At 41.2% G+C, this 25,206-nt stretch overlaps 1 protein-coding gene across 1 annotated transcript in view; it reads right to left on the reverse strand.

Annotated features, from left to right (window-relative positions):
- Positions 1–25,206, reverse strand: part of nol6 (nucleolar protein 6 (RNA-associated)) — a 110,431-nt gene that overhangs the window by 37,400 nt on the left and 47,825 nt on the right. The window contains exons 10-15 of the mRNA XM_048604782.1: positions 24,846–24,961; positions 24,572–24,749; positions 22,558–22,680; positions 21,421–21,569; positions 19,522–19,597; positions 5,570–5,707 (exon numbers count right to left, since the gene is read on the reverse strand). Of these exons, the coding sequence (XP_048460739.1) occupies positions 5,570–5,707; positions 19,522–19,597; positions 21,421–21,569; positions 22,558–22,680; positions 24,572–24,749; positions 24,846–24,961 (780 nt within the window). The remainder of the gene's footprint in view (positions 1–5,569; positions 5,708–19,521; positions 19,598–21,420; positions 21,570–22,557; positions 22,681–24,571; positions 24,750–24,845; positions 24,962–25,206) is intronic.

Below are 25,206 nucleotides of genomic sequence, written 5' to 3' on the forward strand. Positions count from 1 at the left end.
GGCCTAGACCCTTCTTCAGAAAAAGGGTCTAGGCCCGAAACGTCAGCCTTCCTGCTCCTCTGATGCTGCTTGGCCTGCTGTGTTCATCCAGCTCTACACCTTGTTATCTCACATTCTCCAGCATCTGCAGTTCCTACTATCTCTGTAATCCTACACAGCTTGCTGATCAGTCAACACAGCTACATGTAAAGGCACGTCTGAAGACCCAGGGCCATCCCTCTCATCAGGAGCCAGTAAAATATTGTCTACTTGGCTCAGTGACATCAGGACCAGTTTTAGCCAACACACAGTCCCTTTGCAGAAGTGAGCAAACAGCCAATTGAATTCTGTTAAGCAAAACTGCAGAAAGGCAATTCAAACAATGAAAAATCTCGCAGAAAGAGCTCTGATAAGTAGAACTATGCAGCCCTGAAGATCTACGCAAGAGCTAGAACTTGCATGGAAATTTGACATGGCAAGAAGAGACGGTGTATAGCTCCTGTCTTCAGCTAATATCTCCATATCCTTAGCCAATATTGCAGCAATGCAGGAAGTACAGAACCCTGTTTGACTCTTGCCTGCCTTGCTGGAGAGTCTAGATTCAATAATCACAACCTCAAATCAGATATTTAGACATGGGATTAAGAGAAATTTCTATGCTCAAAAAGGACACTGATTAAGTACATTCAAAATTGAGGTCAATAGATTTTTAGATACAAAGTGAAATCTATGAACAAAAGAGAAGTACAGCACAGAAACAGGCCCTTTGGCCCTCCAGCCTGTGCCGATCATCATACCCTAACTAATCTAAAAAACAAACCTTCTGCCCTTACTCGGTCCATATCCCTCTGTTCCCTACCTATTCATGTAATCATCCAGATGCCTCTGTGCACACTTCCACCATCTCTTCTGGCAGTGCGTTCCAGGCTCCCACCACTCTGTGTGGAAAAACTTCCGTTGCACATCTCCTTTAAACTTTCCCCCTCTCACCGTGAATCTGTGCCCCTTTGTAATTTAAACTTCAACCCTGGGTAAAAGCCTTTGACTACCCACACTATCTATGCCTCTCATAATTCTATCAGGTCTCCTCACAGCCACCATCTTTCCAAAGGGGATATGGGGATAGCGTGGAAAAGTAGAGTTGAAGATCAGTCATGATCGTACCAAGGGCAGAGAAGGTTCACAGGATTCAACAGACTGCTCTAGCTCCTATTTCTTAAGTTCTAAAGAAGACCCGCAGCAATATGGTTGACTCTTAAATGCATTCTAAAATGGCTCAGTGGTGCTCTGCTTCACGGAGACTGGGCTCACCCCTGCCATTACCGACGGTGCCCTACAAGCTGACGGGTTCTCCATACACCACACAGATCGCACGGCGTCCTCAGGTAAGGCGGAGGGCAGTGGGGTATGATTCCTGATCAAAACTTCCTGATGCGACCCAGGCAAGCCACTGCAACCCGGATGTAGAATACCTTACAATAAAATGCCGTCCTTACTATCTTCGAGAGTTCACCCCCATCATCCAGACAGCAGTCTGCATACTATCCCACACGGATGTGATGAATGCCCTAGATGAGATTTACACCACCACAAACACACTAGAGACAAAATTCCCCGAGTCCCGATTCATTGTGGCCAGCAACTTTAACTGAGCCAACCTCAAGCAGATGACACCAAAATACCGACACATTTTCTGTCCCACCAGAGGACCGAACACTCTGGACCACTACTACACAACCATCAAAGGAGTCTACTGCTCAATCCCCCGCCCACACTTCAGAAAATCTGATCACAGCGCTGTGTTCCCCCTCCCAGCTTACATGCAGGAGCTGAAATGGGAGAATCCCTCACGAAAACTAGTACAGTGCTGGTCCGAGGCAGTAGAAGACTGTCTCCTGCACTGCTTGGACTCAGTGGACTGGACCACGTTCAAGTGTTCAGCGGAAAACCTAGACGAGTACACCACCGCCATCACCGACTTCATTAGCAAATGCACGTAGGAGTGTGTACCAAAGAAGTCAATCCGAGTGTTCCCCAACCGTAAACCTAGGATGAACCAGGAAATCCACTCCCTACTGAAGACCAGATGTGCAGCAATCAACTCGGGTGACCCGGACCAAAACAGAAAATCCAGATATGACCTCCGCAAAGCCATCTGGGAGGCCAAGAGGCAGTACTGGACCAAGTTAGAGGCCCAGATCTACCAAACAGACTCCTGCCATCTATGGCAAGGCCTAAACAACATTACAGGATACAAAATGAAACAGTGTAAGATAGCGAAGAATGACACATCCTTCCCTGACGCGCTCAATGCTTTCTACACTTGGTTTGAGCAGAATACCACCGGCGTGGTGACATCTGCCCAAACCGCCCCAGATACACCTGTTCCTCTGTCACTGCTTCAGAAGTCAGACCAGTCTTCCTGGGAGTCGACCCAAGCAAAGCGATGGGTTCAGATGGTGTCCCCAGCTCAGCAAGCACTCAGATCTTGTGCAGACCAACTGGTGGAGGTATTCACCGACATCTTCAACCTCTCCCTCCTACAAACCAAAGTCCCCGCCTGTTTCAAGAAGACCACCATCATTCTCTGTACCCAAGAAAACACATGCATTGTGCTTAAAGACTACCGCCCAATAGCTCTGACTTCACGAATCAATAAGTGCTTTGAGAGGCTGGTCATGGCCCACATCAACCCCAGTCTCCCAACCTGCCTCAATCCCCTACAACTTGCCTGACATAACAGGTCTACAAAGGACGCTATATCCCTAGGCCTGCACTCATCCTTGGGGCATCTGGACAACAAAGACACCTATGTCAGACTCCAGCTTGTTGACTATAGCTCTGTCTTCAACACCATTATCCCCTCCAGACTGATCTCAAAATTCCTGGACCCTGGTCTCGGCTCTCCCGTCTGCATCTGGATCCATAGCTTTCTGACCCCGAGACCACAATCAGTGAGGATAGGTAACTGCATCTCCTCCACAATAACACTCAACATTGAAGCCCCCCCCGGCAAGGATGTGTCCCCAGTCCCTTACTGTACTCCCTGTACACCTACGACTATGTTGCCAAATTCCGAATGAACGCCATCTACAGGTTTGCTGATGACACCGCCGTAGTGGGATGGATATCTAACAATGACAAGTCAAAATACAGAAGGGAGATAGAGGGCTTGGTGATGTGGTGCAATAAAAACAATCTGTCTCTCAAAGTTGGCAAAACTAAAGAACTGATCATCAACTTCAGAAAGAAAGGAGGAGAACACACCCCTATATATCAACGGAACTGAGGTTGAGAGGGTGAAGAGCATCAAGTTCCTCAAGTGACAATAACCGACGACCTGTCCTGGGCTTCCCACGTAAATGCGACAGTCAAGGAGGCACAACAATGCCTCTTCTTCCTCAGGCAGCTCAGGAAATTTGGCATGTCCATCAAGTCCCTCACCAACTTCTACAGATGCACCACTGAAAGCAACTATCTAGGTGCATAACGGCCTGATACGGCAACTGCTCTGTCCAGGACCATGACAAACTACAGAAGATGATGTACACGGCCCAGACCATCACAGAAGCCAACCTTCCATCCATGGATTCTATTTACACGGCTTGCTGCCGTGGAAAGGCGGCCAACATCAAAGACCCATCGCACTCTGGTAATGATCTCCCACAACCTCTTCCGTCAGGCAGAAGATACGGAAGCCTGAACACACACAGACGAGCAGGTTCACGAATAGCTTCTTCCTGGCCGTTATCAGACTGTTCAATGGACTCTGGCCTCAAATAATGTAACCTAAAATACCTCTAAGTCTTTTTGATCTTTACATCCTTTGCTTACTGTGATAGAATAGAATGTATATAGAATCCCTACAGTGTGGAAACAGGCCCTTTGGCCCAACAAGTCCACACCGACTCTCAGAGCATCCCACCCAGACCCATGTCCCTATAACCCACCTAATCGACACGTCCCTCAACACTGTGGGCAATTTTTCATGGCCAATCTACCTAGCCTGAACATTTTTGGATTGTGGGAAGAAACCGGAGGAAACCCACACAGACACATGGAGAATGTGCAAACTCCACACAGATAGTCGCCCGAGGGGGAAATCGAACCTGGGTCCCTGGAGTGTGAGGCAGCAATGCTAACCAATGAGCCAACGCGCCTGTACCACTTGTAAACAAAACTTTTCACTGCATTTTGGTACAAGTGAAAATAAATCACTCAGTTTAAGCATAATTAGGAATGGGCAACAAGTGCTGGCCTTGCCAGTGATGACCACATTCCATGCAACAATAATAAGATGAAAACTGAAAGAACTGCGGATGCTGTAAATCAGGAACAAAAACAGAAGTTGCTGGAAAAGCTCAGCAGGTCTGGCAGCATCTGTGAAGAAAAAAATCAGAGTTAACGTTTCGGGTCTGGTGACCCTTCCTCAGAGCTGTGGATAGTGAGGAAGGTTGTCAAAGGAAACAGCAGGATGTGGATTAGTTGGAAAGTTGGGTAGCGAAATAGCAGGTGGAGTTTAATCTAGCCAATTGTGAGGTGATGGATTTTGGGTGGTTAAATGCAAGAGGAAAGTATTCAGTAAGTGGCAGAACTCTTATGAGCATTGATATATAGAGGGACCTTAGGATGCAAGTCCATAGCTCCCTGAAAGTGGTAACACATATGGACAAGGTGGTAAAGAAGGCATGCAGCATGTCTTCATAAGTCAGGGCACTGAGTATAAAGATGGCAAGTCATGTTGCAGATGTGCAAGACTTTAGTTAGGTCACATTTGGAGTATTGTGTGTAGTTCTGGTCACTACATTATAAAAAAAAATGTGGAAAGACTTTGTGGATGGTACAAAAGAGATTCACCTAGATGTTGCCTGGATTAGTGTATTAGCTACAAGGAGAAATTGTACAAACTCAGATTGTTTTCACCAGAGCTTTAGAGGGGATAAGGGGCAATCTGATAGAAATATATAAAATTATGAGAAGCATGGATAGAGTGGGAATGTCAAATACTAGGGGGCGTTGGTTTAAGGTGAGAGGAGGAAAGTTTAGAAGCAGATGTTATTTTTTAAACAGAGGGTGGCAGATATCTGGAACATGCTGCCAGAAAAGGTGACAAGAGCAGCTACAATAGCAACATTTAAGAGACATTTAGACAGACACGTGAACAGGCAGGGAACAGAGGGCTATGAACAATGTGCGGAATCAATTTAGTACAGCATCATGGTTGGCCAAAGGGGCTGTTCCTGTGCTGTATTATTTGACAACAAAAAAGAAAACATAAAATAAATAAACAAATCACTGAGGAACATAACTTAGATTAAAATTTTGGGTTTCAGCCTTGTTTTTCCATTCTCAAGAATCAGTGATGCACACCAAGAAGCACACAGGAACTGTACAAGCGTGGAACATAATTTGACCAGAAGCACTTTGTTGCTTTGTACATAATAACCACAAGGAATAATCAAAAACTATGAACACTGCAGCAACTTGCTCATTAACATAATACAACCTTAGACCACACAAGTTCCTGCACTGGTCAATTTAATACACACATTCTTCATAACATACTTAAATTTGCAAAATACCAACTTACTTCTGTGAAACGGAATACAGGGTGTATCCCTTGGATAGATGTGACATTCAAGGGAAGTCCACTGAGGTTCCAAAGTTTGCGACTCAGGTCATCATATGACCGCACAACACTGATGTTCTTCTCCTCTGACCCTGCAGGCTGAGATAGAAGGTGCAAGTTTGGTAAATCCTACCGATGGTATCATGAATCAAAAGAAAATAATGACTTTTCATTAGACATGATAACTGATTCTCACTCATTCCTAATTGTATGTCATTTCTTCAAAAGATATGTTGCTTTAGGAGCTGGATATGCTAATGAGCAAAGGACCTGCATGAAACCACATGGGTAGTTCTGCAGAAGCTTTTGAGAAGCAAGATGTACATAACCACAAATTATAGCCTGAGCTGTTAAATAAACTGGAGTGTGATTTTCTTAGTAAACTGAATCCACACGACTTAATCTGTTTTAATTACCAATAACACAAGAAATATAACACCAACAACCTTCAGAAAATCATAAGGAGTACTTGGAAGTGCATGGGAAAAGAGGGCAGAATCAGCACAGCTTCATCAAGAGTGGTCATGCCTGAAAAATCTGTCAGAATTCTTTGAGGAGGTAACAAGCAAGTTAGACAAAAGACAGCCAGTCGACGTGATCTATTTGGATTTCCAGAAGGCCTTTAACAAGGTGGCGCACAGGAGGTTGCTAAATAAGATAAGAGCCCATGGTGCTGGGGGTAAGGTACTGGCTGGATAGATTGGCTGACTGGCAGAAGGCAGAGAGTACAGATAAAGTGACCTTTTCCAGGATAGTAGCAAGTGACTAGTGGAGTTCCACAGAGGTCAGTGTTAGGAGCACAACTATTCATGTTATACATTAATGCTTTGGGCGAAGGAATTAAGGACGTTGATGTAAAGTTTGCAGATGACAGAAAGGTAGGTGGAGAAACAGGCTAAGGAAGCAGAGAGACTGCAGAAGGACTTGGACATGCTATGTAAATTGCTAAAGAGGTCACAGATTGAATGCAATGTGGGAAAGTGTGAGGTTATGAACTTTCATAGGAAGTGCTTGAATCTATGACGAAGTCAGTCCTAATGAGGCACTAAAAAAATTAAAGTATGATCAAAAATGTCAACCTGATCTTACTAAAGGGAAATCATGTTTGACAACTTTGTTTTTTAAGGATGCATCTCTTGAATGGATTATACGTGACTTTTCAAAGGGCGTTTGATATGGAAGGGCTCAGGAATTTGAAGTAACATAATGAGCTTGTATATTGGATTGGTTAATAATAAGCAGAAAGCACAGGAATAGAGTCATACAGCACAGAACCAGACCCTTCAGTCCAACCAGTCCATGCTGAACATAATCCCAAACCAAACTAGTCCCACCTGCCTGCTCCTGACCCATATCCCTCCCAACCTTCCCTATTCATACAGCTATCCAAGTGTCTTTTCGTTTTTTTTAATAAATGCAAATTTTCAAGTTGGCAAAGTGCCATTAATGGAATGCTACTAAAGCTTCAGTTATTTTCAATCTATATTAATGATTTAGACAAAGAATTAGAAGGCTATGTATCTAATTTTATTGATAATAGAACATTCAGAGGGAATGCAGGCTGAAAGGAAACGAAGCAACTGCAAAGAGATATAAACAAGTTAGACAACTGAACAACGAAGTGCCAAATTAAGCATAATATGGTAAAGTTGGAGATTAGTTGCTCTCAGTCCTTATGAAGAGTCACTGGACTTGAAACGTTAACTTTGCTTTCTCTACACAGATGCTGCCAGACATGCTGAGTGCCACCTGCGATTTATATTTTTGTGCGTTTAAGATTCTGAAGGGACCGGACAGGATGGGTATGGAGGTTGTTTCAACTGGTTGGCAAATCTGGAACTTGGTGCACGATCACAAGATAAGGGGTTGGTCATTTGAGTTTGAAAACACTTACCAACAGATTCAAGAACAGCTTCTTCCCCACTCTTATCAGATGCTTGAATGGACCTCTCCTATACTAAAGTTAATTTTTCTCTGCACCTTTTCTGTAGCTGTAACACTATATTCTGCATTGTTCTATTACCCCAATGTACTTAAGTAAGGTATGATTTACCTGTGTAGCTTGCAAAACAATACTTTTCATTGTACCTCAGTACACGATAAAAATAAATCAAACCAAAGATCAAAAGTAAGAGAAATATCTTCACCTTAAAAAGCTGTCAGACTTTTTCTGATCCCTTACAAATTCTTTTGTATTTTTTTTTATTTTTAAAAAAGGTTATACAGATAGATATGTTCATACGTTAAGTACTTTTTGGCATAGCTGTTCTTGCAACAGAACAAGCTTTAAGGGATTTGTTTGTTCCTTATCTCAAATTGGAATATGCATGTGATGAATAGCCATAGTAACATTAAAACTCTAAAAATTACTAAAGAGCAGTTTGAATTTACTGTTCTCAGCAGCAATTACTGTCTCAGGATGCTTAATCCATCAATTTCAACAGCATTGCCAAAGCAATGATTCCCATCTGTTCAGCTCTGCCACCTAGAGGAGGTTCCACTCATTACAACTGAAATTTGAATAAATACCATTCTTTCAAAATTCTCTTCAGTATGCTGGTCAACAACAAGATATTTATTTTGCTCTTTGAATGTAATAAGATGACCTAAAGCACTTCAGAGGAGCATTATAAGCTACATAAGATGATGTCAGGTCAGTTGATGCTGATCTTGCTAATGTTGATCTCACCTAGTGCACGCCCTGTGCAATGTAACCCGTATGCCTCGGTCTAATTCTTTTCAAACTATACATCCTTGCTTACTATGATCTGCCTATGATCTGGTAAACAAAGCTTTTCACTGTACTTCAGTATTATTTTCAATAAATCAATCAAAAGACCAGGTCTCAGAGAAAATAACCAATGCCATGAGGATAGAATATTTAAAGGAACAAAAATAATTCTCTTTTTTTGCTTCATTGTACATAAAGTTATCTACAAATACACTAAAACAATAAGATAGTAAGTCTCTGGATTTTGTCTCAATTCATGGATAACTCAACACAACTCCATCTTAAGAAAAACTGAAAATCAATCCTGAGTGCTTGTGGCTGTGCTTGTGTGGTAGGGACTGGGAAAAATAAAGGGGACAATTTGCCAGATCAGGATGACACAGGACACACTCCCAGCACCAGGGAATTTTCCCAGGGGCAAGCTGGGAATAAGACAGGCCATCCACTCCACGGAGACAGACAATTGTTGCTCCAAAAATCATTGTATTCTTGACAAGTAACAGAGAATTTGTAAACTGCTAATGTTATAGCCCAATCAAAAAGGCAGAGAAGCAAAATGTGGGCTGATTAGCCCAACATCTATTGTTAGAAACGTATTGGAATCACTCATCAAGGAAGTAATAGCAAAACATTTGGAAAATTACATTCTAATCAAACAGAGTCAGCATGGCTTAATGAAAGAGAAATTATGTTTGACTAATTTATTAGAATTTTAAGGAAGTCTCAACCAGTGGACAGAGGGAAACCTACAGATGCGTCATATTTGGACTTCCAGAAGGCGCTCGACAAGGTACCTCACAAAAGGTTAAGTCATAAGATAAAGGCTCATGGTATCGGAGGTAGTATATTGCCATGGATAGAGAATTAGTCAATAGTCAGGAAACAGCGCGGGGAGATAGGGGTTCTCTCTCAGGTTCAGGAAATCCCTCCCTAATGGCATTGTGGGTTAACCTACAGCACATGGGCTGCAGCAGTTCAAGCGGGCAGCTCATTACCACCTTCGGTTTGATTTGATTTATTGTCTCATGTACCTAAGTACAGTGAAAAGTTTTGCTTTGCTTGCAGTACAGGCAGATCATAACACACAAGGACATACAGATCATAGGATTTTTAGACAGAGTGAGGCATACAAGGTTACAACTGCACAGGACATGTACAAAAGCGAGATAAACATTAGATTTGAAATGACAGATGTCCATTTAGCAGTCTAATAACAGCAGGAAAAAAAGCTGTTCTTAAACCTGTTGGTATATGTGCCTAAGCTTCTGTATCTTCTGCCTGATGGAAGAGGTTGGAAGACAGTATTATGGGGCTGGGAGGAGTCTTTATCGATGTTGGCTGCCTTTCCATGGCATTGAAAAGTGTAGATGGAGTCCATGGATGGGAGGTTGGCTTCCATGATGATCTGGGCTGTGTACACAACTATCTGTAGTTTCTTATGGTCCTGAGCAGAGGAGTTGCCATATCAAGCAGTTATGCACTCAGATAGAATGCTTTCTATGGTACATCTGTAAAAGTTGGTCAGGGTCCTTATGGACATGCAGAATTTCCAAGGCCACCTGAGGAAGAAGAGGTGTTGTTGTACCTCTTGGACCTCTCACATAGATGCGATGGTCAGGGCAGATTGTTGGCTATCGTTACTCCTAGGAACTTGACGCTCTCGACCCTCTCCACCTCATGTAGATAGGGGCATGCCCCCCTCCTTTCTTCTTGAAGTCAATGGTTCTTTAGTTTTGCTCTCATTGAGGGAGAGAATGTCATCTTTGACCATGAAGCTAAGCACTCTATCTCTTTGCTGTATTGTGACTCGTCTCAGGCAACCAGGGACAGGCAATAAATGCTTGCCAGCCAGCAATGCTCAGGTTCCACGAGTGAATAAAAAAAGGTTAGTGACTCGTGACCAGTGGGATCACAACTGTTTACAATATACATTAATGATTTGAAGGAAGGAAGCGATGTACTGGAACCAAATTTATAGATAACACAAAGGCAGGTTGCGAGAGAGAAATAAACAGTTTACAGAGAGATGTTAATAGTAAGCGGACAAAAAGTTAGCAAACGGAGCAAAATATGAAAAAATATGAAGTTGTTCATTTTGCAAGTCATATAGCATAGAAACAGACCCTTTCGTCTAAATCGCCTATACCAACCAGGTTTCCTAAACAAAACTAGTTCCATTTGCCTGCATTTGGTCCATATCCCTCTAAACCTTTTTCCTGTTCATGCATCTGTCCAAATGTCTTTTAAATGTTGTGATTATACCCACCTCTACCTGCTTTCACACTGTAGGGATTCTATGATTCTAAAAGTACAGATTATTATTTAAATGGAGAAAATCTGAAAAAGCTGGGGTGTACATGTGCACAAAACACAGAAAGCTAGCATATAGGTGCAGCAGGTAATCATGAAAGCTAATGGAATGTTGGTCGTTATTGCAAGGGTTTGGAGTATAAGTGTAGGGAGGTCTTACTGCAACTGTACCCAGTTGTTGCTGAGTTCTGTGAACAGTTTTGGTCCTTCACAGAAAGATTTCATTTAATTGGAGGCAGTTCAGAGAAGGTTCACTAGGATTCCTGGTGCAGAGAGATTGTCTGATGAGTAAAGGCTAAAATGTTGGGGCTTGACTCACTGGAGTTTAGAAAAATTATCTCATTGAAACACACAGGATTCTTAAGGAGCTTGGCAGCGTAAATGCTGAGAGGATGTTTCCCCTCATGGGGGAGTCTAGGACCAGACGATATAGTCTCAGAATAAAGGGATGTCAATTTAAGATTCAGATAAGAAGCAATTTCTTCTCTCAGAGGATTGAGTCTTTGGAACTCCTTGCCACAGAGAGCTGTCGGGGTAGAGTCCTATGTATATTTAAGGCTGCAATAGATACATTCCTGATCAGGAGGGGAATCAAGGGTTACAGGAAAATGCAGAAAAATGGATATGAGGAAATGTTGGAGCAACCTTGACCCTACTAAATGATGGAGTAGGTTCAACGGGCCAAACAGCCTACTCCTATTCCTACTTTTTGTAGTCTTAAATAGCAGGCCAATTATGTGCCCAAATTTTAGGCTCCCAAAGCCAGCAGAAAAATACTGTACAAATATAGCTATTTCATGAAACTGAAAAGTCACAGAACTATATTAAATTATGCTAATAATCAAGGTAATTACAGGTAAACCACTTCGCTGATCTATGAGAAATTCCTCCCATTGTAAAGACAGGATAAAGACAAACTAAAATCACTTAATTCATAACCATCTTACAGCTGAGCCGACTGTGATATTAAGTTAAAGGTATATTCATAAACTTATCAGCAGACTTGGCGTGATTGAGTCCCATAAAAGAAAGTAATTTATAGAATCATAGTCATACAGATGGAAACTGACCCTTTGGTCCAAATAGTCCATGCCACCCATGTTCCCAAACTAAACTAGTCCCACTTGCCTGCATTTGGCCTGCATCCGCCCAAACACTTCCTATTCATGGACTTATCCAAATGCCTTTTAAATGTTGTAACTGTACCTGCAGTTCATTCCACACACGAACCACTTGTGTAAAAAAGTTACCCTACATATTCTTTTTAAATCTTTCTCCTCTCACCTTAGTTTTGATTTCCTAGTTTCGAACTCTGCCAACCTAGGGTAAAGACCTTTGTTATCCACCTTATCTATGCTCCCCATGAATTCACCCTTCAACCTCCTATGCTCCATTTAAAAAGTCCTAGTCTATCCAGCCTTTTTTTACAACTCAAACCCTCTACTCCCAGCTAATCCTGGTAAATCTTTTTTTGATAGAATTCCCATAGTGTGGAAACAGGCCATTTGGCCCAACAAGTCAACACCAACCCTCCGAATAGCATCCCACCCATCCCTATCCCACTACCTTATCCCTGTAACCCTGCATCTCCCACGGCATACGCACCTAACCTACACACCCCTGAACACTATCAGTAATGACCGATCCACCTAACTTGCACATCTTTGGATTGTGGGAGGAAACCGGAGCACCCAGCGGAAACCCACGCAGACACGGGAAGAACGTGTAAACTCCACACAGGCAGTCGCCCAATGCTGGAATCGAACCCAGGTCCCTGGTGCTGTGAGGCAGTAGTGCTAACCACTGAGCCACCGTGCCTTTTCTGAACGTTCTCCAATTTAATTATATCCTTCCCATAGCAGGGTGACCAGAACTGCACATCGTACTCCAGAAGAGGCCTCACCAACGCCCTGTGCAACATCAACAATGATGTTCCAACTCCTATACTCAGCGGTCTGAGAAATGAAGGCAATCATGCTAAACATCTTCCTAACCATCTTGTCTAATTTACAAGAATTACACATCTGAACCCCTAGGTCGCTCTTTTCATTCTGGAACACTACCCAGGGCCCTACCATTAATTGTATAAGTCCTGCCCTTGTTTGTTTATTAAAATGCAATACCTTGCATTTATCTAAATTAAACTCCATCTCTATTATACTCACTCTTCAGTCATTGAAACAATCAATCAAGATTTTTTTGTAATCCTTGATAACCTTCTTCACTGTCCACAATTCCACCAATTTTGGAGTTATCTGCAAACTTACTAACCATCCCCCCTATATTCTCATCCAAATCATTTATGTAAATGACAAAGAAAAGTGGACCCAGTACCGATCCCCTGTGGAACACACAGGCCTCCAGCCCGAAAAACAATCCTCCACCACCACCATCTGTCTCCTACCGTCAAGCCAATTTTATTCACAGCTTTTGCCATAAGTTAAATTCATACATCAATAAAATTGTATACCAAAGTAGTCAACATTGTTGCTTGAGAAATGAAAAGATCTGGAAAATGTCAGATCATATTAACTCATTAAATACACTGGAATATGCAAACTGTTATCCTGAACACATCAGATGACTCTGGCAATGAGCCTGTGGCATTACTACTGAAACACGGGGCCTTTGTGGTCTGTAAAGTGCAACAGAAGTAGGTTCAATCACAACCTTTAAAACAGTATTGAATTAATACTTGAATACTTTGTAGGACTATATGGAAAGAGCAGAGGTTTTGAATGAATTATCTTTGTCACTGATGCACAGCATCAGACGTGCGTACCATGTAGCAGATGCAGTGCAGCAATTCACCAAGGCTTCTTCGATAGCACCTTCCAAACTGATGAGTTGTAACTCCTGGAAGGACAAAGACAGCGGATGCGTGGAAGCATCACCAGACTTGGTAGCATAGCGCCATTCCCTTTGCATCTTTGGGTCAAAATCTGGAAGTCCCTGCCTCCAAGGAGTGCAGTTGTTCTAGCTGACTGTTTACCACCACATTCCCAGAGGCAATTAGAGATGGGCAATAAACACTGCGTAGCGAGCAATATCCACTTCCCACGAAACAATATAAAAACATTATAGAGGTCTTCCAAAGCGCTAACATCGACATGATGCACGGAACGGCATCTTGCTGTGGGGTATGCGACCTGAAATTAATTCTAACATTACTAATTTAGCTTTGATACAGTCAAACAGAAAGGGTCTATTGTAGAACATTTGCAGCTAGCATGCAGATTTTTTTCTTCTGTCCCGATGAGATGATATTTTCATCAAATAAAGCTAATTCTTAATGTGACAGCAGAATCCGCGCAAGCAAACAATGAACCGTCACCATAATTCAATTAGACAATGCTCCCAGCTGGACTTGCAAAAACAGCTGACCTAGGCTATTTTTGTGTTTCAATCCAATCAACATTCATACATTCTAGTTGCAGCTGTGCAGAGCATACTCTTAATGCTGATTTTTTTTTTTGAGGGGGCAGAGAATATATCACAGGAAGCAGTTTGTGCATTGGTCCAACTCTCCCTTTCCACTTGCTGTAAGTGTTACAGAACCCTTGTTTGCATTTTTCTCTGTACTGTGTTGGTTTCCATGAGGTTTCTATTTCAGGTTTCATTTTGAGCTAATCAGAAGTGACACAAGGCCCTGTGTTCTGAGTCAGAGAAGTGAAACTCTAATACCAATGCAGTGGATAATTACAGCAGTTGAAGATCTTGTTGTACAGAGACTCATGATAATGACAAGATGCTAGTGGGCACGAGGATTTTAATGAGATAGAAGGCAGGACAAAAACCAAAACAAAATCATGGACTAAGAAAATGGATAAACCAAAGAGAATTAAATCGCATATCTTTCACAAATCTGCTGGAAAATGTAGCGAATCAAGTGGACCAAGTATCTCTAGGGTAAGGTAGTTAAGGGTAATCATAGTATCATAAGGTTTATTTTATTAATGGGGCAATGTAAGAAACACACCAATGTACAAATTTCTATATTGCAAAAGGGCTAATTTCAATACAATGAGAAGGGATCTGACTAGTATAAAACAGAATCATAGACCAACAAGAGAAACTGTAATGAAACAATGCGTGATCTTTAAAGGAAGAGATGCTCAGGTATATTCCATCAAGGCTACAAGGTAAAAGAGCCAAAAACAGGGCTTCTTGAATGGGAGATAGAGATTATGATGAAAGAAAGAAAGAAGGGTGTATATTTTGCATCAGATAAATTCTTCAAGACAGCATTAGAACAAGATTGAGAGGTTCCTAAAGGAAGTTGGGGTGCCTATAGTGGAAGGATTTTCCTTAATCTCTCAACCATCACTAAATATGGAGGAGGTGCCAGAACAAAATGGAGGCTTATGGATGAGGTGGGTCAGAGACTAATCGATTAGAATAAAAACTAGCTTAAGAATAGAAAGCAATGGGTCATGGTGATCGATTTTTTTTTAGACTGGGGGATTCTAGATAGTCATCAGGTCAGTGTTAGGGTCATTGCTTGTTTTGCTAAAAATATTTGACTTAGATCTTGGAAATGACACCTTGGAAAACTTAAGTCTGCCGATTACACCAGACCTTGGAGGAGTGGCAAAATGTGAGGATGATTTAAGTCACCTGTAATAGGGCATTGATGGTTCGTAGAATGAACAGATGAGTGGCAGGTGGAATTTAATACAGAGTAGTGCGAGGTGATGCATTTTGGCAGAAGAGATGGGGAGAGGCAACATAGACCGAATGGGACAATTCTAAAGCATGTGAAGAAAACAAAGGGACCTGTGAGTGCATGTGCAATCACTGTAGATGGTAGGACATTTTAAAAGTGTAGTCATCAAAGTATATGGTTTCTTGGGCTTCATAAACAGAAGCATTGAGTACAAAAAAGCAGGGAATTATGCTGAGCATTTACAAAGCACTGATTATGTCCCAACTAGTGCACTGCAACAGTTCAAATTATTACATTTGAGAAGGTGCAGAGGAAGATACCAATTAATTCCAGAGATGAGGGGGTGTTTTTAGTTACAAGAGTAGTTTGGAAAGGCTGAGGTTGTTCTCCTTAGAGCAAAGGAGATTGAGAGAGAGATTTGCTCGAGGTGTATATGGTTATGACAGGTTTCAACAGGTGGACAAAGAAAATGTCTTCTCATTGGCTGATGTACAAGGACGACAGGGCACAGATATTTGACATTTTTGGTAAGAGATGCAGGGGAAATAAGAGCAAGAATTTTTTAAACACTGAGTGGTAATGATCTGAAATCTTCTGCTCATGAAGTGGTGAAACTGTAAATGAACAATCATTTCAAAAAGGAATTGTGTGGACATTTGATGAAGATAAACTTTCTGGGCAATGGGAACCAAGCAGAGGAGTACTACTGAATGGCATGAACTAACAGAATACATCACTGCCTCCAATATGTCAGTTCAGTCTTCAGTTGACAGAGGAAATGACTATTTGAGGAACAGGATCTCAATCCCAGACTAAGGTCATGGTTTACTGAACAGCAGTGATACCTGCACCACCAATTTCTTCAGAGACTTGGACAACCTACAGCAAATACCTCAGAGGACTAGAAAAGTATCTCCAGCATCCCCTAGAGAAAATCCTCCAAATACAGTGGCAAGAAAAGCAATCCTATAGCAGCATCCTGAAGGATCAGAACAATCTGCCTATAATCAAGGCAACAAAACTCAAAAACAGCAGCGACCAGCAGGATATGTTGTTTGTACACTTGACACCAATCCCTAAAGTAATTGCTGTACTCAAAACTTGGCAAGAGACTCCTTAGAGCACAGTGGAAGCACTTCAGAGATGTCAACAAAACATCCCAGAAGTCAAATATCCCTGTCAACTAATGGGAATCCCTGGCTCCACATGGACCAAAATGGAGAAATAAAAACAAAGTTGCTGGAAAAGCTCAGCACGTCCGGCAGCATCTGTAAAGGGAAAAACAGAGTTAACGTTTCGGGTCCGATGACCCTTCCTCAGAAGGAAATGGAGAAAGCTTGTTCTGAAGGGCTTCAAGCACATCAAGGGACCCTGTCGAGAACAAGCAAAGGCAAAAATCAAGGTGTTGGAGGGAAGGCACAAACCTCCAAACATCCCATTTACTGAATCCTTCAAGAACCATCTGCAACTTGTGACAGAGTCTGGATCAATTATTTCTATATTCACTGATGGGGTGTGATGTCGCCAGCTGTAGACGTTGCTGATTAGACCAGCATTTATTGCCCGTCCCTAGATGCCATCAAGATGGTGGCGGTCAGCTGCCTTCGTGAACCGCTGCTGTCCACATGCTGTAGGTAGATCCACACTGTCATCAGGGAGAGAGTGCCTGAGTCAGAGACACTGAAAGAATGGCAGTGTATTTCCAAGTCAGGATGGTGAGTGGCTTGGAAGATAACTTGCTGGTGGTGTTCCTATGTATTTGTTGCCCTTGTCCTTCTTGATGAAGTGGTCATGGGTTTGGACAGTGCTTTCTAAGAAGATTTGGTGAATTTCTGCAGTGCATCTTATAGATAGTACACACGGCTGCTATTGAGCATCAGTGGTGTAGGGAATGGACTTTTGTGGATGTGGCGCCAATCAAGCCAGCCGCTTTGTCCTGGATGGTGTCAAGATTCTTGACTATTATTGGAACTGCTCTCATCCAAGAAAGTGGAGAGTATTCCATCATACTCCTGACTTGTCCCTTCAAGATGATGGACAGGCTTTGAGGAGTCAGGAAGTCAATTCCTCACTGTAGGATTCCTAGCCTCTTCTGTGCTCTGATAACCACTGAATTTATATGGCAAATCTGATCAATGGTAACCCCCAGAATGTTGACAGTGGAGGATTCAGTGATTGCAATATCACTGAATGTCATGGGGCATTAGTCAGATTATCTCTTATTGGAGATGATCATTGCCTGGCATTTGTGTGGCATGAATGTTATTTACCACTCTTTAGCCCAAGTCTGGATTTTGTTCAGATCTTGCTACATTTAGATATAGACTGCTTCAATGTCTGAGGAGTGAACATGGAACATTGTCCAATCATCAGTGAACATCCCTACCTCTGACCTTATGATGGAAGAAAGGTCATTGATGAAGCAGGTGAAGACGGTTGGGCCTAAGACCTTACAATGGACCCAACCATTGTGCAGCAACATTATGCTCAATCCATTATGTGCACTGTGGGCGTGACTAAAAATATTTTCACTAAAATTATGAGAGCTAATAACACAGGAAGTGACTCTGAGTAATTACTCAACCCAACAATTTGAGAGAAGTTAACTGACTTCAACAATAATGCACAGTCATTTAGCTTTCTTTCCTTTTGTTCATAACAGGAAGAGCAAAGCTAACATTTATTACCCACTCCTAGTTATCCTGCAAAAAATGCTGTTGCACATCCTTCTTGAACTGCATGATGGGATTTTTATAGAACAGTGTGGCTTGCCAGAACATTTCGACGTCAGTTTAAGCTGGCGAAGCATTAGAGGCAAATAAAGGCTTCATCAGGTGAGAACAGCAGGTTTACTTTCTTCTAAAAGCAGATTAGTGAAACAATTGCCTTTTTAATGATATTCTAATAGAAAAGTGAACTTTGGCTACTGCCAGACACTTTCTTACAAAGTGATTACGTACTATGGAAGTCACCGATCATTGTTTGGCATCTATACATAATTTCACCAATGCAAACAGCTCATCCCCTTTCCAGCAGACAGTCAATTAAGAAGTAATGACACACGTGTCAACATTCATTATGTCACAAGGGCAATATTTAATTCATCACATTGGGCAGATGTAGTGGAACACCACTTTTACCAATGACACAACACAATACGAGTATACTGCCACTGAAACAGGATCGCTGAGTGGTTTGCATTTTTGAGAGTTCTGCAACCTGGACTACGTCAAGTTATCCCGTTATGGAACTTTTATTATGCCTGCATTTTTCTGAGGGGTGGAGTCGCAGGTAGATAGGATAGTGAAGGCGGCATTTGGTACACTTGTCTTTATTGGTCAGTGCATTGAGTATAGGCGTTGGGAGGTCATGTTGTAGCTGTACAGGACATTGTTAGGCCACTATTGGAATACTGCATGCAATTCTGGTCTCCCTGCTATAGGAAGAATGTTGCGAAACTTGAAAGGATTCAGAAAAGATTTACAAGGATGTTGCCAGTGTTGGAGGGTTTGAGCTATAGGGAGAGGCTGAAAAGACTGGGGCTATATTCCCTGGAGCGTCGGAGGCTGAGGGGAGATCTTATAGAGGTTTATAAAAATCATGAGGGGCATGGATAGGGTAGGTAGATACGGTCTTTTCCCAGGGGAGGGGGAGTCTAAAACAAAAGGAAATAGGTTTAAGGTGAGAGAGGAAAGATTTAAAAAGGACCTAAGGGGCAACATTTTTAAGTAGAGGGTAGTGTGTGTATGGAATGAGCTGCCAGAGGAACTGGTGGAGGCTGGTATAATTACAACATTTGGAAAGCATCTGAATGGGTATATGAATCCGAAGGGTTTAGAGGGATATGGCCAAATGCTGGCAAATGGGACTAGATTTATACAGGATATCTAGTCAGCGTGGACAAGTTGGACCAAAGGGTCTTTTCCGTGCTGTACATCTCTATGACTCCAATTGCTCCAGAAATGCTGAACCTGGTTTTCAACAAAATAAATAAAATAACCTTGGACCTCAAACGAGAAAATGGGTCCATATCAGGAACAAAGTTTACATATTTCATACTTCGAATGTAACAAGATCATCTTACTGGATGATTAATTCAAAGAAAGAATATACACAAAATGCTATGCAAATGCTCCCTCCAACCCGCAGCCCGAGTGCAAGTACAGATTCATTACTCCATTAAATACTTCCAAACAATCTTCTTACCCCTTTTTCTATCTCGATGACAGAGTCCAGTAAGCCTCCAACATAGCACAATGCCAACTTTGGTAGATCCAAATGTCTAATTAGGATAGGAGAAAGTATGAAGAGTAGAGGAAAAAAGGGTCAGTCAGTATTTAGGAATTCATCCATTGTACACTTGCTTCACATACAGTTCAAGTACTGAAAACTTCAGAATGGTAGTGAAAAGTGTGGGAAGAGGAAGGCAGAAACATCAAAACATGGGAAAAAATATTAGTGTGGGCAAATAATTAAAAATAATGACAATGTCCACTGTAGGTTTAAAAGAAAATGTGTTCCACCCTTCTCTGCTTCCTTCCAAATTTTGTGAGAAGCAGAAGTCACACATCCAAATCAAACAAGTTAAATGAACATGACGATTGTTATAACCAGCTTGGGAAAGGACGTGTACATATGAAAAGTTGAAAAGAAATTGGTTGTACTTATAAAATATTTTTCACTCGTTTATGGGTGCAAAGGAAACAAATGTAAAAGCATGATATCTAGGATACACAATTAAATGTTGCAACATGACCGGAGGGGAAAATCAAAGGCCCACACTTTCAGCACACATGGGGTTGGGAATTTTTTTTTGTGTTGAAGTCATGATTTAGTGCAGTCGTTTTGAGACTTTTGAAAGAAGAAAAAAAAAATTTATCTAATTGAAAATAGTATTTACAACACGTTGCTTTATGGCAAGATGTTCACAAGTTATTTACCAAGAGGCTAAAAATGGATCACTGCCCCAGTCTCAAGCTGGCTCTGTAATCTAAAGTCAACTTCTGGCACATGTGAACAGGGCCTCCATCTGCTGCTACCACGGCATTCCCTGCTCTCTGTTTTTACATCAACCTACAATCCTCAATCCCACATCTCACCAAGCAATAACTGTGCACCTTCATGAAGGATCAGTTGGACTTGACGCTACTCGTGATTTTTGACAGCTTGTTTCAATTATCTATTATCTTAGGGAGAAAAGATTTTCAATTTTTTACCTTCTATTAGTTGTGATAGTTATATTTTTGGCCTCTAGTCCCAGTTCAGTTTAATGGGACAGCTTACTTGGGTCTTTCATATAACTTTCAATATTTTGAACTCATGTGTCATGTTTTCTGTTAGCTCTCTGGCAAAAATAAAGCAGCCATTACAGCCTTCATTAATATTTCAGCTCCCTAAAGCTTGGAATCATCCTGGTAAACCTCCTCTGAATCTTTCCCAATTCATCCTTTTGAAGACCAGAACTTAATGTCAAACTCCACTGGTTACATCATTAATCAGCACAATGTGAATTTGACTCAATGAGAGAGACAAAAAAAATAGTAAATCAGAAGCATTAAGTAAGAAACAGATGAAGACAGAGGATCTGATGAAAGTACAGAATGAGAGGAAAGATCTCAGAGAAGAGATGCATAGATGAAAACAACAGTGTGAGAAACACAGACAAAGAATGGAAGGCAAACATGGATAAAAGTAGAGACATAGCAAGGTTAGAATGGGAAATAAGCAGTGTGTTTCTGGTAGAGTTTTAAAGATTTTTTTCAAGAGATGAACAAGAAATTCTAAATTCCTCCCTTCATCTTTGATTCTAGGACAAAATGAGAATCAATTTATCTTGCATCATTAGCTCTACTTGCAGCAGTTTAAAGTAATAAAGTAAAATCTATGAATCAACAAATTGGAATAATACACCACTCTTTGAACTTGAGAAACTGGGGTTCAAACTCAGTCCAAATTATGGGATTTAAAAGTTCGAGACAGTATAGGCTTAATCACCCTCAACGAAGTTTCTGAAAATCCTTTAAAGATTCTGGAAGAGGAAAATGTTATGGATAAGCCACATTTTAAATCAGGACTGCAAATTAACATGGGATACAAATGACTTACCTTTGAAGAAGATGTTTAACAATTTGTTCAGGAATTAGACGACGTTCACAAATATTGTCACCCTGCCATAGGAGAGCCTCACAAATGGATCCATCCTGAAAACGTCTTAGCTCAGAATTCTCCCCCCAGAAGTCCCTGAATTCTGCTGCCTGTAACATTAAAAACAGAATATTGATTCATTCCCAGGAGTTGCTGCCTTAGTGCAAAACAAAACTGAACATGGTGAAGGCGGAAACAGTAAATCAGTAGTTACTGTCAGACTGTGTTAGTAAAGATATGATTCTATTTGGTGGTGTTGGTGTTGAGGGTGGAGTGATAGTCAAGACATCAGCAACACTGGCTCTTTCTTAGGAACACCCCCTACAAGGAGATAGGACAAAAGTTATTTTTAAATTGTGCCACCAATTGCAGGGGAGGGGTTGGTGGTTTGCACCTTTATGTAGGCCCACACCCACCAAGCTCTGGACGATCCTTCCAATACCTAAGTGCTCTGAGTTCCTACCATGGTCCAAAGGTGTGCAGTTTAGGAGGATTGGCCACGGGAAACACAGGGTGAAAGGGAAGGGGGTTGGGTCTGGGTGGGACCCTCTTCAGAGGGTTGGTGTGGACTCAATGGGTTCAATGGTCAGCTTCCACACTGTAGAGATTCTGCAATTCTCTTCAATTCCCGACATCTCTCTCTCCCTTCACGCTCTCCTTAAAGTCACTCCATGAAACCTAACCCTTGGACCAAGCTTTTTGTCACCTGACCTAATATCCCTTTGAGTGGCTCTGACATACCTTGAGATGTTGTATTACGTTAATGGTGCTTTATAAATGAAAGGCTGCTGTTTAACTGTTAACACTAAAATATTTCCTGTCGCCAATTCTAATCCCAGTATTTTGAATTACCAGTGTGACTGAGATTACTTGGCTTCAGCTGTGTCCTCCTCTACAATGGAAGAGCATTGAGTTCTACATAAGCTTAATAAAATGTAATACGGAGAAAACTAGCCATGAACACATGCTGGGGCTACAATGGCTCAAGTCTACACAATTGCCTGAAAATATTCTTTTGAAATATCATTTAATTGGAGAAAGGAGAATTGGCAACATGACAACAAATTCACCCACCCTAAACTCTTATAAGATATTTACCTTTGGACTATCAGCCTGAGGTCCTTTTTCCAAAGCATTTGTGGAAAATACCGGGTTCAGTAAAATACCAAACGACAAATATTTTATGTCCTTGTGTTTCGGAGGATCTGTATTTATTGGCCACTGCATGACAGGAACAAAAAGGGCTTGTTACTTAAACATATAAGCAAATGTAATTTTGTTACGCTGCATAAAAATCTGTAAACTCTGTCTTTTCAGGTTACTGGCACTGGTAGAATCTTATAGGGCTCTGAGAAACGTGGTGTGGACATGGAATACATCTTGCTGGTACCCGTGGAGGATTTGCTGAAATGTTGGTACCCAGTGTCCAAAATGGAGGTTGTTTGGAGCAAGTAATGAGTTGAATTTGCTGGGTACTCATTCTGGTTTCCACATCGAGTTTATTTTATTGTCTAGCTTATTTGATGAGTTTGGCAAGATAGAAAGCTGAATATTAATGAGGCGATTAGGGCCGTCAAAAAGTAACTTAAAAAGCATTACTCTTCCTTAATTGGCAACTTGCCATTGCCTAGTGAGAAACTCACCCCACCTCTTGTCAAGCGGTGATATTTGTGGCAGAATCGGGCAGTAAGGCCCACATCAATGTTGAGAACAAGGCTATCGGACAAGTATTCGGAAATGGGATTAGAGCAGACTACAGTTTGATGAACAATGTGGTCACAATGGGCCAAGGGCTTTTATCCCTGCTGTAATACTTTATATTTAATTCGCAAATGTTGCGAAAGGAAGCTCTGCAGAGTTGCCTTGGCTAAGATTGTTTGACTGAATAAGTTTGTCCAATGTTTCTCTAATTGTTCTGTTTAACAGTAGTTGTTCTATAAAATAGTGGATTGTTAAACCAGAGCACACCAAGAGTCAACCAGGTACAATGGAGCTGGCGTTGAAGACCAGGTGAAGGTAACAAGTTCCCTTCCTGAAGGTCAGTAATAAAATGACAAGCTGACAGCTTTCATTTGTAGTGTTTCAGATGTTAGCCCACAAGATGCCAGATTTGTTGAATTTGATTCCACAATGTGCTACAGTGGGATTTGATCTCTCATCACTGACCAGGCCAGTACCCTCACTCTGAGTATACTGAACAAATAATAAGCTATAAATGAACAAATAACTAACATGGAGAGAGAAAGTAAATCCAACAAAAAGAAATGGGTACTTAAGGTTTTGTTAGGTTTTGCTTTCCTTAAAAAAAAATGATAAGAGTCAAATCAATAATGTTTTGAGAGCTAACTAGTACTAATGAAAGTTGTGACGATACTGTGGCTTTAAGAGATTATTTTGTCCTGGTTTTCAGGCAGAGGTGCCAAGCAGTCTACCAGAATCACTGGAGTAAACAGTTTGTGAGGTAGAGATTTTTTTTTAAAAGTTGGAACAATAGAAGCCGCCTGAGTAGGTGTTGTCAAACTCCCACAGAACTAGGATCTTTAGCTTTCAGCAGTTGCTATTGGAGTTTCAAAGAGGTGGAAGCTTTTTTTTGTCACTCTCTCTGTTACAGCCAAAGGGTGGGGGTTCTCTGCCTGCTACAGGAGTTGCATGTGAAACAATCTGGGTTCTGAATTTACCTTTTCCCAAGGGTGTGCTTTTACGATATTACTATATTGGAACAGTTAATCAGTAATTGTTATTATATCTATTATTCTGTTAAGTTTTCCAATAGAATTAAGATATTCAAATTCCTGCTTTCTTTTTGTTGTATTTATACTACAGCAGATGAATAAAATGTGTTTTGCTTTAAATCTGGTGGTTTGACCAATCAAATTGCAACTGGAACATCACACCTTATATTTACCTTTAAAATAAGAAAACGTTCAGATCTAGACTATCTTCTGAAAATTTTGAGGGGGTTTGATCTGGTCCATAACAAAGTAGCTAGAGCTCAGAAGAAAGAATTAGCTAACAATATCTTAAAATGGCTGAAAAGCATCTTTTAGAAGATATACAATTATTGCTCCACACATAAATGGTCTTAGGATGTCAAAGAGATAACTAGACTTGCCTCAGGTATGTGAAGAAGAGAATGAGTAAGAAGGTGAATCCGCTGCCCTAGTCCACGGGTTAATAATGACAGAAGGTGTGGTAAGATTGTCACAATGTAGTTACCCCCATGATCAATCAATTCATTAAGCAGTTTCATCTTCTTGCACCCTTCCTGCAGTTTGGCAAGGTTCTTCAGGCTATTAAGAGAAAAAATTAAAACGTAAAGTTGTTTCTACACAAAACGTTCTCACAGTCTGGACTAAACACCATTTAAAGTAACAAAGTGTTCTTACTGGAAAACATGGTCGAAGGTTTGAATAAGGAGCTTTGGAGTCATCAAAAGCATTTCAAATCCATCCACTGTCTTGTTGTCAAGAATTTCCATTGACTTCTGCGCTTCATATTGAATCTAGAAGGTTAGTAAACAAACACAAAACTTCAGTTGAATGCTCCTTGTTTGTTGTAAGTACATTGATCCAGAAACATTGATGCCTATGTGGATGTATTGTCAGTTAACAATCAATTGTTATTTCTTCAGTTCACATCTACCTTTGGGTCTACAGCTATACAGTGATGGTCAATGATTTTCAGCAGTATACTATCTTCTAATTGTCTACTGCTTCAGATAATCTCAGGTCACAGACAGCGAATATC

The sequence above is a fragment of the Rhincodon typus genome, chromosome 1 (genome assembly GCF_021869965.1).
Source record: "Rhincodon typus isolate 14 chromosome 1, sRhiTyp1.1, whole genome shotgun sequence".
NCBI classification, from domain to species: domain Eukaryota; kingdom Metazoa; phylum Chordata; class Chondrichthyes; order Orectolobiformes; family Rhincodontidae; genus Rhincodon; species Rhincodon typus.